Consider the following 11,848-nt stretch of genomic DNA (forward strand, 5'->3'; position numbering starts at 1 on the left):
ATTTAATTGCATGTTGAAAAAAAAAAGTTTTCTTATTTGTTAATAACTTTATCTGTTTTCTTGTTGTTCTTTTGAAAAGTAGTCATTCCCCTGTTGCCACAAAGTTTATAATTTTGCATATGTCTGTATGTCTTTATCACATACCTATCTATCTTTCTTCCAAGCTGAAGAGTCAGTCTATTTGATTTCATGTGGAAGTTGTTTCATAAGTCTGAGTACTCTTCCCCTTTATCCTCCTCCTAGATTTTTCCACATCTTTTTTTGAGATGAAAAGTCTTGACAGCTCTAAAGAAGCAGGTGAACTATGGACCTATACACAGCAGCAGCAATGTGTTTTCTATTCTGTTCTCTCCCTCATTGCTGAAATTGTTTGTCTCTCTGACTGTTGCTAACACTGAGCTGATGTCTTCCAATAGCTATGTTCTGTAACCAAGCAGTATCTAATTTACTGTTCACTATAGCATACACATAGCTAGAGTAAGTTTTCCCCAAATACATTACTTTTAACTTTTCATTCTGAGCATCCTGAACAGTTTTACATCAGCAAGCTAGCATACTCTCTTATCCAGATCACTTCTGAATATGTGGAGAGCACATGTCCCAACACAGATCACTATGAGCCTCTGCAGGTTCTCTCCCCTGTCTTCTCACAGTTTGAAAATTTGCAATCTCATTCTTCAGTCTCCAGCTTTTCCCTGCAGGCCCACAAAGCTGCCTCCACCCTTATGCCATGATGGTTAACTTCCTTAGAAGCTCTTGCTCAAAAGATTTGTGGAAATCCAAATACACCCCAGATAAATAACGCATCCATGGGCATGTGTCCATTGTCATGGATTTCTTTCATCAGTTCCACAGGGAAGCTCCCCTGTTGTATACTATTTACCCCAAGTCAGTTCACTGATCTTTACCCTGCTACCAGCAATTCGCCTAATGCAGAAGACCACCTTACTGTTTTCGTGCAACTACCAATGCAGTTCCCCAGATCCTCCTAAAACATAACCTGTTTTGAAAACTGGTTTCACATTTGCCATCTCCCATTCCCCATATCAATGCTGATTTGAGAAATAGTTTGCACCACAGTTAATACAATGGACCTGTTCATATTTCTGCTTGGCTCACTCACTTGAGTGGCTATCATCTAACCCTGGCAGTTCTTTTACTGTTTGTTATCAATTTGTTTAAGGATTTGACCGTTCCCCTGCTTATCCCCTGTGCTGAAAGGCTCTGAGTGCAAGGCCTTGTTTAATCTCTTACGCAGAGGACACCAAAGAAAAAAAAAGAAATTAATTTTGGTTTTTTGTGGGCTTCAGCTTTCTTTTATACATCAGTCAGCCCTACAGATTCCCTGTTTCACATGTATTTGAAAAAGGATTTATTACTTTTTTATTCCTTCAACAATGATCCATTATTTCCTCTTGGATTCATTTTTGGCTTCGCTGATTAAATTTTAACCTACTAGAGCATATATTCTTTAGTTTTCTTAGTTTGCTTTGGATTTATGCTTTCCATAGGACAATTTTTTAACTCCTGCTGCTCCCAATATTACAGTTACCTCTTTATTCTATCATTTCATAATTCTAGCTTATATTTTTAATTTTCTCAGCATCACAAAAAAAAATTCTGATAATTTAAACAAAATTTGGCAGAAAGATTCTATTCCTTCTTCCCTTGCTCTTGTAGTTAATCTGTTCCATCTAATAATTCTTACAGGCTGCTATCAGTCAATATTTTTTTCCTGAACCAAGTTTTCACAGGAACTGCAGTCACTATGCATATTTTCCCCTAAATTAAAATGCTAAAATGTAATCATATCTTCTGATTAATTTAGGGCCCAAAACCTCCTAACAGTTATTTATCAGAGCACATTAATAATCCTCTGAAGATGCTTATCCTCACAGCCTACGGGTAAGGTAAATCACTATTGCTATTTATCATTACTTTCTTACACGCAGAGAGCTGAAGAATCGAGCCAATAAGGCCAAAACATGCACAGCATTTTTAGTCCTAGAGCACCTGCAAAACTGGCATCTGGCACCAAATGTGGACTTCACAGACCCAGTATAGGGAACCAAGGCTCCCCCCACACCCTGAAATTTGCAGAAATCTGAACAATGATGTCCTGAGTGCCAGGATGCTGCCTAACCCATTCACGCAATCTTCTGTCACTGAGAAAATGATGATCATAGATATGAATTCAGAGAAAATGTCTGTCCTTTGCTTGAATTTCTGCACCATTTTGTGACAGATCTCACTGTTAGTCTAATTATTTGATGATATTTTTCTCATCAGAAAGCCTTAGTGCCTGCCTACCCAGAGTCTATCCCCAGATCAGTGCAAACCAATGCATGTATCTTTATCGAAAAAGATCAAACGTATCCAAAATTACATGCAAAATCACAGTTTTACTCACAGATTTTCTTCGTCCTGCTTCTAAGACTCCTGCTATACACCCACCTTGTAACAACTAAAAATACAGTTTCTTAAATACTGTGTAACTAGAATTTTCAAAGGGCCTTTCAAAACTTACCTTCTGAGGAGATCAACCAAAGGAACAACAGCCCTAACAATAACTTCATGATAAGTGCCTGTATGAACTGGTAATCCTGGAGCGCTGTCAGTTAGACGTTATAGCTGTGAAGAAAGATATTATCTTCTTTTTCCTCCTTTATATTTTAACAAGTTGATAACTCAGCAGCCATAAAGTTTCTTAGCCTCTTTACCTTTGGAAAGCAAAGTGACAATAATATCTTATTTCAAAGGCACATGCAACCCCAGTTTATAAGTTGCCCTATCCAAGGGTCAAAGGAGTACAGAAGTGGCACAGCTTCTCTCAATTTTTCAGAGACAGCTGGCCACTTTTCAAGGGGATTCTCGGCAAATATGAGGATCTAGATCACATGAGTCAGCTTCCAGCAGGGTCAAGGCTCTTTCAGGCAATACATAACACATTAATTCAACATTAGCCTGTCTCTACCAGGCAGGGAAGGAGCCTCTGTTCCTGAGGCAACAAGGGCAACAGAGCCCTACGTAATAGCCTACAGCCACCCAAAGAAGAAAGTCGTACTCTTCCTCGTCTGCTTCCCTGACTTCAACCAGCCTCACACCGTGCCTGTCTCTTCCACTGTCTCCAGAACCACCAGGTCCTTCCCAAAGCCAATTTGACTGCTGAAGCTTAAAAAAATCTAAGTTTAACTGGCTGCCAGAGGGTTGTGAAGAACACTAGAGACAGCACAGAAGGGTTGTGATCCGAGGGAAGAGAGAGCGCCACGGTATAGGGCAGCGCAGCTCTGCCTTGTGCTGTGAAACTCTGTCCTAAAATGAGACAATCTAAGGGATGTGTCACCTGACCCCATAAAGATCCTGATATTGGGAGAAGCAGCAGAGAGGCACAGAGGGAAATAACGCAAATCTTTCAGTACCGCCAGTCCCAGCAGCAGGCACATTAAAGACCACCTCTACAGCTTCAGCCCAGGGGATGTGGGCAGCTCTCTTTCTGGTGAGTTTTCCTTCGCTGGGGTATGCCTCACTGGTATTTGCCAAGACAGAGCACTGATGGAGAAGCAAGTAACTCTGTCATCATTCCACCCAGGTCTCTGAAACTCTAGCTACGATGCTATCACAGTAGCCTGGTCATTTCTGCAGATGCGAAGAGCACGCAGAAATACCAGTTAGACTGTGATACTACACTCCCCAGCGAGGCTCTGCTAGACGTTGACTACTGTGTCAGAATCAAACCTCTGAAAAACAGGCTGCTGTTCTCACACAAAGCACCAGAGTGCCTTCTCGTCTCTTCTGAGCCCATTGACACTCAGATAGAGCTTCTACGTGTACGATGAGAGATTGCTTAAGCAAATTGCTTAAAATACTTAAATAAGCCTCTGACACACCTATCTCGGGCAGTCTAACCCATACTTCAAAGGACTGTTAATTTTGGCTTTCTGTTGTTTCATGACTTAAATTTTACATTCTTTGAAAGAACACGTTGGAGGTAGATCTTATGTTCACTTCACTTTTTAAAAAATAGGAATGTAATATTAATTCTGAACATGAACAGCTATTGCTCAGAGTAACATTCAAGGAGGAATCTGCACAGACAGGAGAAACTGTTCGTCCACCCCCTGAGTCTCCAACCTCATCCTGGTACAAACATACCATAGACCTCACCAACACAAGCAGCTACTCACCTCAGGCATGCCAGCGTGTTTAAGTCTGAGAGGGACAAGCTCATCGCATTTGGAGGGGTCTCACATCTTGAAACACAGTTGGACACCCAAGCTCTTTTTATTAGTAAGGTAATGAAAAATTAGAAGCTTACTCACTGTCAGGACACCACACCAGCCAGCAGCTCCCCTGGCTAGGCTGAGCTGAAATGGAAGTGCCGGCCATGTGGGCAGGGTGAGGGAGGCCCCAGGTGGTGCTGGTCATGGTCATTATCATCTGTCACTCAAGGTGGCATTGCGTAGTCTCAGCATGGATGGGAGTTACCTTCGGTGGTTTTTGTCGTTACATACAAGGGGTAGTAGCTGCTTCACTCCTCAACAGAAAGCTCTCATTATCAACAAGTCTGAGAAACAGACCCCTTAATGAGCTGCAAGTGCTTAAAATCCGAGAAACTCTTTTCTTCACTATACACCAAGCAAAACACAGAAAGGAAGATAGCATATGATTCTATTAATTCAAATATTTGCCATAAATCACAGCTCCAAGAGTAAGAGTTTAGCCTTTAGACACCATGACATGCTTCAGAAAGGAAACAGCACTAACTGCAAGGCTTGCAAATCTTCTGTAAACACTCCTTCCCACCACCCAAGCATCAAAATAGCTCCTAGACTGAATAGCAAATAGCAGGTGGCAGCAAAGATCAAAGAAGTCTGCAAAAGGGAGAAGAGAGACTTTTCTCTCAGATGTAGAAGGTGTCAGAGACAAATTAAAGCTTTTGCATTATTGCATCACAGAAGGTGTGGAGAGCTCCAGACCATGAGCCAACGCACAGCTGATGGTATTTAGGAATACCCCAGGGAACTGCAGCCATGTAGCTAATTACCTAATTATCAACACAAAACATCTTGTGCCTTCCCTAAAATGCCTGGTGCTCAGGTGGGACAAGGAGCTAGCTGGGCATCATAGCTAACCCTGCCTGAATTGGAGTCTTCTTGTCATCTACCCTGGATGGCTGACAACACAACTGGCACAGAAGAGCTTTGTGTGGAAGATTGTGGTGAAGAGCAGAAGTTTTGTGCCTTGCTATGTTCTCAAGCAAAGGATGTGTTTCATATGTCTAGACCCAACAGTTCATAACACCACAAAACCAGAATTCAGGCCCCAGTTACAGCCTTAAAGTAAGCAACACCCAAACAGATACTCAAACATATGCACTAAAATATACTAGCCAAACTTCTTGGCCCATTGCTACATTTTTAGGTGGCTTATAATGTACCTAGAGCTTCACCTCTCATACCTGGTATGAGACCTACAGCTCGGAAAGTCAAGGGATTTTTTCTACCTTTCCTTTAAGTCTTTCCTTTTCTGCTCACTTAAACAGAGCTCTTTCCTGCATTGCTTTTACTTACACAGGGTATTGAAAACCAGAAACTCTGACAAGAACGTAAGCTATTTATGTTCTTACCTACAGGACTAGTGTTTTAAAACACAAAATAATTAATCTATGGCTGCACATACAAAGAAAAAACCCACCAGAGACAAAAAAAAAAAAAAATTACAGCATTCAACCACTCATAATTAAAGCCAAGATGTTTGTCACAACCTTTTACTGGGTAAGTTATGGAAGTAGCTCATTCAGCTGCTAACAAGCAGAGGCCGTATATCAAAGAGTAATGTAACTGCATCCACAAAACTATCATATTACACCAGCATCACAGAGGACTTGTTGCGGAAACACAAAGCAGGCTGATTCTCCATTTCATTTGGAGATACAGCCTGTCTGTTATGTATGAGTGCCTCAGCTAATCCTACTGCCTAGACAAGGCCTTAGATCTTGAGTTTTTTGTTTAGGAAGCATATCCCTGAGTTGTTCCATCTATGAGAGCCCCATCCGTAATGGGTAGAACATTGTAGCACTATGAAACTGTTAGGAATAAATCATATAAAACAGCAAGACATTTCACGTGTCTTTGCGATGTCATGCCATCACCTCCTGTTGCTGCGCTTCATGTTGCTGGTAAATTTAGTGCACACCCTGGACCTAAACAGCAGATCTTCCTCCACAGGAGAGTTCAGGCGTGCAGCAGAGGGTGAGGAGATGAAGTGAGGCCAAGGGCAGCCAGGGACATGAATCATAGGGCAGCGATTCTGCAGCAGCAGGCAGGAGAGCTGCTCAGCTTAAAGGAGGCTGCTCCCACCTGCTGGAGAGGATGCAAATAATCAAAGGAAAAGAAGAACCCAAACGTTAATTTAGCTGTTTGGGCAGGAATTGGAAAGCACCACTCTGCACATGGGTAGGTTAGTCAAAGGGTGCAAAAGGCCCTGTAATACATGGTGCCCTTCTTAAAAAAAAAAATCAAGCTTCTGGAGTTGCAGACAAGGAGGATCTCGATTGTTCCTAAAATGGTTTAAAAAAAAAAAAAAAAAAAAAAAACAACCTGTAAAAACAAATGCAAAGACAAAGCCTCAAACATACTTCTCTAAAGTAAATTTTTCTGAGCTCAGCACACGACCTGAGCACTGGATTCTTCACTTGGATATTTGGGATTGGCAGAGCTGGTATAGAGACATGAGCTGCAGTGATAAATAAGTAAATAAGCAAGATCATCACTGAAGTTATGCCCACATTTTGGCTAAGTTATGAAGCAGCAGCCTCCTGCAAACACCCAGCAGTAGCTGAAGGCAGCAACATTAAAATAAAACATCAGATCGAATGTTAGTAAATGAATGAAACTCAAAATTTTTCCCTTGTTCCTGCAGGAGGGCACAACCTCCCACACAGATTGTTTGACTGGGGGGCAAGCCCTTTAGCCACTGGCCTGAGGCTGGCACCAAAGTAAAACACAAAGTCCATCTCCACAGGCTGTGCCCAGTGCTGCTGGGATGCTGGTGGTACCCCAGCCTGCCTTTGCAGCTTGTTCAGCTGGCACAGGTCCCTCATACCCCCATCACCTGTCACAAAAACCTGGTGTACCCTTGTAGCAAAAGCTGGAACTGCTCCTCACTGCCTTTTCTAGCAGCTTCTAGACCTTTGATATAGGTGAGCTGCAGATCATGCCATAGGTTAAAATCCCCCCAGCTCTACAGGGCCAGAAGCTCCAGGGCTATGGGAAGGAAGGGGAGTCCACATGCTAGTCATTGCCCTTATAGGCCAGCTGAAGCCTGATGGTGGCTGCAAGACAGCTGAGGGCTCTGAATACCCAGAGAACAGCAGAAGTCAAGATTAAAAGATCCTCTGCTAAAGACTCTCTAGTGACTTTGCTGTAGTGTGAAGATTTGTTTGAGTTTGTAAGAAGCAAGAATCTGGGGACCAGATACTTCCCATGGCCTCATCTTCAGCTGGCCCCTCAGTTATCAGATCAGGAGATAACACTAATTTCTGGAGAGCCCTATTTACAGCCCCAGTCTTGGGAGAGTCCGCCAGCGCTACCACAGCCTTGAGAGAGCGGTGCTGGCAGGAAGGCAGATAGCAAAGGGAAGCAGTCTGTCTGCCTCTGATAGACAGTGATGGTGTTTTAGAGTAGGTACCAGAAAATGTAGGCTCTCTTCCTGTGAGTATCTGGGTGAGTTTGTTGATGCTCAGATCCTAATAAGTGTCCAATTCTCAAGGATTTGCATGGAAAATGGGCACCTAAATAAATACCTCTGTGAGTAGAAGCACAGGTCTCAAAGCACTGTAGTTCTCTGTAAAATGGAAATGCTAGTATTCCTTTTCTCCCATTCTTTTCCATTAAGTTATACAATTCCTAGAGCAGTGCCAGCTTTTTGCTGTTTGTATTCATGCCACAAAGGGCCTCTGTCTTCAGCCAGTGCTGTAATTACAACAATGGTGTGGGAAGCTCCTGACTCTCCTGTGCTCTCTGAAGCTCTTCCCACATGAAGGTACAACACTCAGAGTCCATGGGGTCAGCCTGTTTAGGTGCCACGGTGTCCCAGACTTGCTAGTCCATCTACCCACACCCCAAAACTCCTCTGTTTACCTGATGCCCCCACAGAAGTTTGTTTCTCAGCCTGCCTCTACATGTCAGAAAACACTTCCCTTTGACCTCAATGAGCCAGCCCCAGCTGCGCTATGTTCCTTTTGCGTTATTAATACTTGTGCTGCCCTTGAAAAAAAAAGAGAAGACTAACATGGTAACATAGTGGATGAGATGGGGAGAGGGGCTAAGGCTGCTTTTCCTCATAAGGGATGAGGCTGTTTGACCCTCTGGATGCAGTTACGCCAAACACTTACAGACCTTTGAACTTCAAGGTCCTTGAGGCTGATCAGTTTTCATCCATATCCAGCAGAGGCACCTGGAGCCAAGAGCTTATGGCTCAGCATGATCCCTTTACATACTTCACACGCTGCAAATTGCGGCAAACACATCCTCCCACCATAGTGTTCACCATCTATGCAATGCTCTGAGCTGCTCTCACCTCTGTTGTGGCTAGAAGAGCCAAACACGGGCTGTCTAGGTGCTCTCTGTCTTCTTGCTCACCAGTTTTTTCACCCAGTGAGTGGAACCGCATTGGGGCAAGCCTGGGGTAACAGATTCAGTGCTTAGAGAAGTGGGTTAAAAGGTCTTTGGGCACAGGCATACTTATTTTACTTAGGGACTATGCAAGGGCAAGCAGCTAAAGCCTTCACTAACTGTGCACAGGTGCTTAGAGAAGCTAAATTTCCTTTCGTGAGGCAAAGAAATCACAGGGGAACAACAAGCAAACACCATCAAGTCAATCTTAAACCCAAAGTCACACACACCTCAGCGGTCCAGAAAAGGGAGCGGCTACCTGGGCAGAAAATAAATAGGAGGGGTGAGCATACAGGAACAATAGAAGCCAGACGAGACTAGAAATATTTACAGTGCAGGGCGGAAAGGAATATCAGTGCTCTGCCTGGGGCACACGGCCCGGGTATGGCCAGTTGGCCTCAGTGACACGTCTAGAGGGTCACGCTTGCTTTTGCCACCTGTAAGTCTCACAGTTGCCACCAGAGGACACCAGATTCCTACATTTTCACTCCCGAACACAACGTGTATCCGGACCCTTCGGCTGGGAACGGGGAAAAAATGGAATGGCAGTGGAGCTCTGGCTCCAGTCCTTTGGAGGGGAAGCCCGGGCCAGGCGACTCTTGATAAGACCTGTGATTGTCTGGTTGTACAACCACACAAGAGTAGCTCCGTATCCTCCCTAAGTCAGAAGCCAATTTCAAGCTTGCATGTTTTCAGCGACTGCAGGCTTTGAAGACCAGTAATAATGCAGAAAATATCAGTGATTCAAACCAACACTAGATGATCAGAGACCAAAAGCCACTGCCAGCTGAACAGATGCTCTTATTCCTTATTTCCATTGAAAGAGCCTTCCAAAATCCACGTCTTTGCCAGGCTTCATCCTGACATTTCAGCTGAATATTGCAAGAACACCATCAAGTGCTAGAGGCCTTTGTTTTTAAGATGGAAAGGCTGGGCTCTGGAACTAGCTATGAGTGCAGGCATGGGCCTGTGCATAGGATTTTCTGAACAATTAATCTGCACATTATTATTTCAAGTGATCTCAATAAATTGCAAAAGCTGCTCAGAATCAACTGGATAAAATTCAATAAAAACACAGCAAAGTACTGGGAAGGAGAAATTAAGTGCACAAATGAACGACTTGGAATAATTGGTTAAGCAGCAGTACTACACAAAAGGATCTGGAGGAATTAGAGTGGATCATATAATGAGTCAATGGTATGCTGCTGTTGCAACAAAAACAAACATTTCTTTTGGGATATGTTAATAGAGTGTCATAAGGATGTCACAGAATGACATTATTATGCTTTATGCCAAAAAAAGTGCATAATACACTGATGCTAAACGTAGTGCCAAATTTGCGGCACCAGCACTTTCAGAAAGATGGAGTTTAGACCAGACCAGCCAGCCCAACAGGAAGCTTAAGAAACCCTGAGGAAAGCTGGATTGACTGGGGGAGCTTTTTCCACAGGAGAGGAGAGTAAGGATGGCCGTCCGGAACACAGTGAGGCTATTCTAGCCAGCAGCAATTGTGCATCTGTTTTCCCTTGCAGCTCAGAAGAAAGATACGCAGAGGAGTCCCAGATCAGGGTGGAAAAAAGACAGACACCAAACCCAGGGCTAGTTTGGGTTTCATCTCAACAGGCATCTCTGTGTTTCTTACATAAGAGGGAAGGCATGCAGGTGGGGGATGGGAGGGGTCACGAGTTTTGATGTGACTGTCAGTGACAACCTGGAAACTTGCTTTCAGGTGAGGAATGGTCCTTTTAACACAACAAAGTGGCACACCCAGGAGTGCATACAGAGACCACACCTACTGGAGCCAGCTTCCACAGGGTTGTTTGTACAGCAAGCAGAGGAGAAAATAAAGATTGGAGATGGATCTTCCTTTTTGCCCATTCCTCCCCCAGGTCAGCCTGACCTTATGGATAGTATGGCAAGGTTGTTCACATATTACTGCTTTCCCTGGCTCCCGGGGACCTTCACAGTCTGGCTAGACTTGCAGCTGCTGTTAGACTCCCTCCCCTTATACCTGGCTTCCACCAAGCACCTAAACAAATTTGGGCACGTTCCCATCCATAAAGGCCTTAAGCACATGCTTAAATTTAAGCATGAGCTTCCAACAAAGTGCGTGTTGAATGACTTCTGCAAACAAGGCCTTAACCTTAAAAAATACACATAGATAAAACAACTTTTCACTCTAGCTAGGTTCAAACATTTTCCTCAGACTCCTTCAAGTTGAATCTGCCACTTCTCTGACACTGAAATAGCTGCCTTGCATAAGAAGACTCTCCTGCTTCCTTTCTGCTGTAACTCCTCAGCTCTTCCCTGCTGCGGGGCACGTACCTCTAGGGACAGATGAGATCTATTCCTAGTTGTTACTATGCAGAGCTAGATCTCAGCAGTAGTGATAAAGGCCCTTGCACATCCGAGCTTGCTTTTTGAGACTTCCCTTTTCTCTGGAATTCATACTCCTCACCCGCCCTCACTCCCTGCCCCCTTCCCCATTTGCTCATACTTCTGGAAAGATGACTGAAGGCTAACTAATGACTAAGACGCTGCTGCACGTCATCGCCTGTCTGCTGCAAGAAGGGGTGAACAAGTTCGTTTGTCCACAGGTTAAAGTGAGGTTGCCATCCAAACAAGGAGCATGTAATTGGGAGACCAAGCAGTGGGAAACCTGCCCTCTCTTCTCTCTCGTTTGGAGCATTTAATTTCTCTTGTTTTCTTCGCTGAGTACACCACTTTATGCCTGCACAGCATCTTTCAAGCAAGGATCTCAAAGGACTTCACAGACCTTAATTAAACCTCATAAATCTCTAATTGATAGATGAAAATTCTGAGTCACAAAAAGGTGAAGTGATGTGCTCATGGTGAAACAGTGAGTCAGTGCAGAGCTTGGAGCAGGACTGTGGTGATCCCAGTACGGTACTTGGCATTTTCTCCACTCACCAGACTTTATGGAAGACGTAGATCTGCTTGGAGCAAGTTCAACAGCTGCCTGACAGCAGCTCCCAGTGGCTGTTCAATCACTGGCAGGGACAAGCATCAGTGGTGTTCGGTACTGCAGTACCCAGAACTGGCTAAGAGTGGTGGCCACATTGCAGGAGTACTGTATAAACTGGAAAGAGCTGCAATGACCCTGTTCCCAACTGGCTCTGACCTCAAAGCCTACCTGCGGCCCAGGGCCCAGT

General features: G+C 44.0%; 1 protein-coding gene across 1 annotated transcript in view; it reads right to left on the reverse strand.

Annotated features, from left to right (window-relative positions):
- The window catches only part of PLB1 (phospholipase B1), an 87,170-nt gene extending 84,594 nt beyond the window's left edge, over nt 1-2,576 (reverse strand). The window contains exon 1 of the mRNA XM_086744711.1: nt 2,528-2,576. Coding sequence (XP_086600837.1) covers nt 2,528-2,576 — 49 coding nt within the window. The remainder of the gene's footprint in view (nt 1-2,527) is intronic.
- Between the last annotated feature and the right edge of the window lie 9,272 nt (nt 2,577-11,848).

The sequence above is a fragment of the Chlamydotis macqueenii genome, chromosome 3, assembly GCF_036417535.1.
Source record: "Chlamydotis macqueenii isolate bChlMac1 chromosome 3, bChlMac1.mat, whole genome shotgun sequence".
In the NCBI taxonomy this organism is placed as follows: Eukaryota; Metazoa; Chordata; class Aves; order Otidiformes; family Otididae; genus Chlamydotis; species Chlamydotis macqueenii.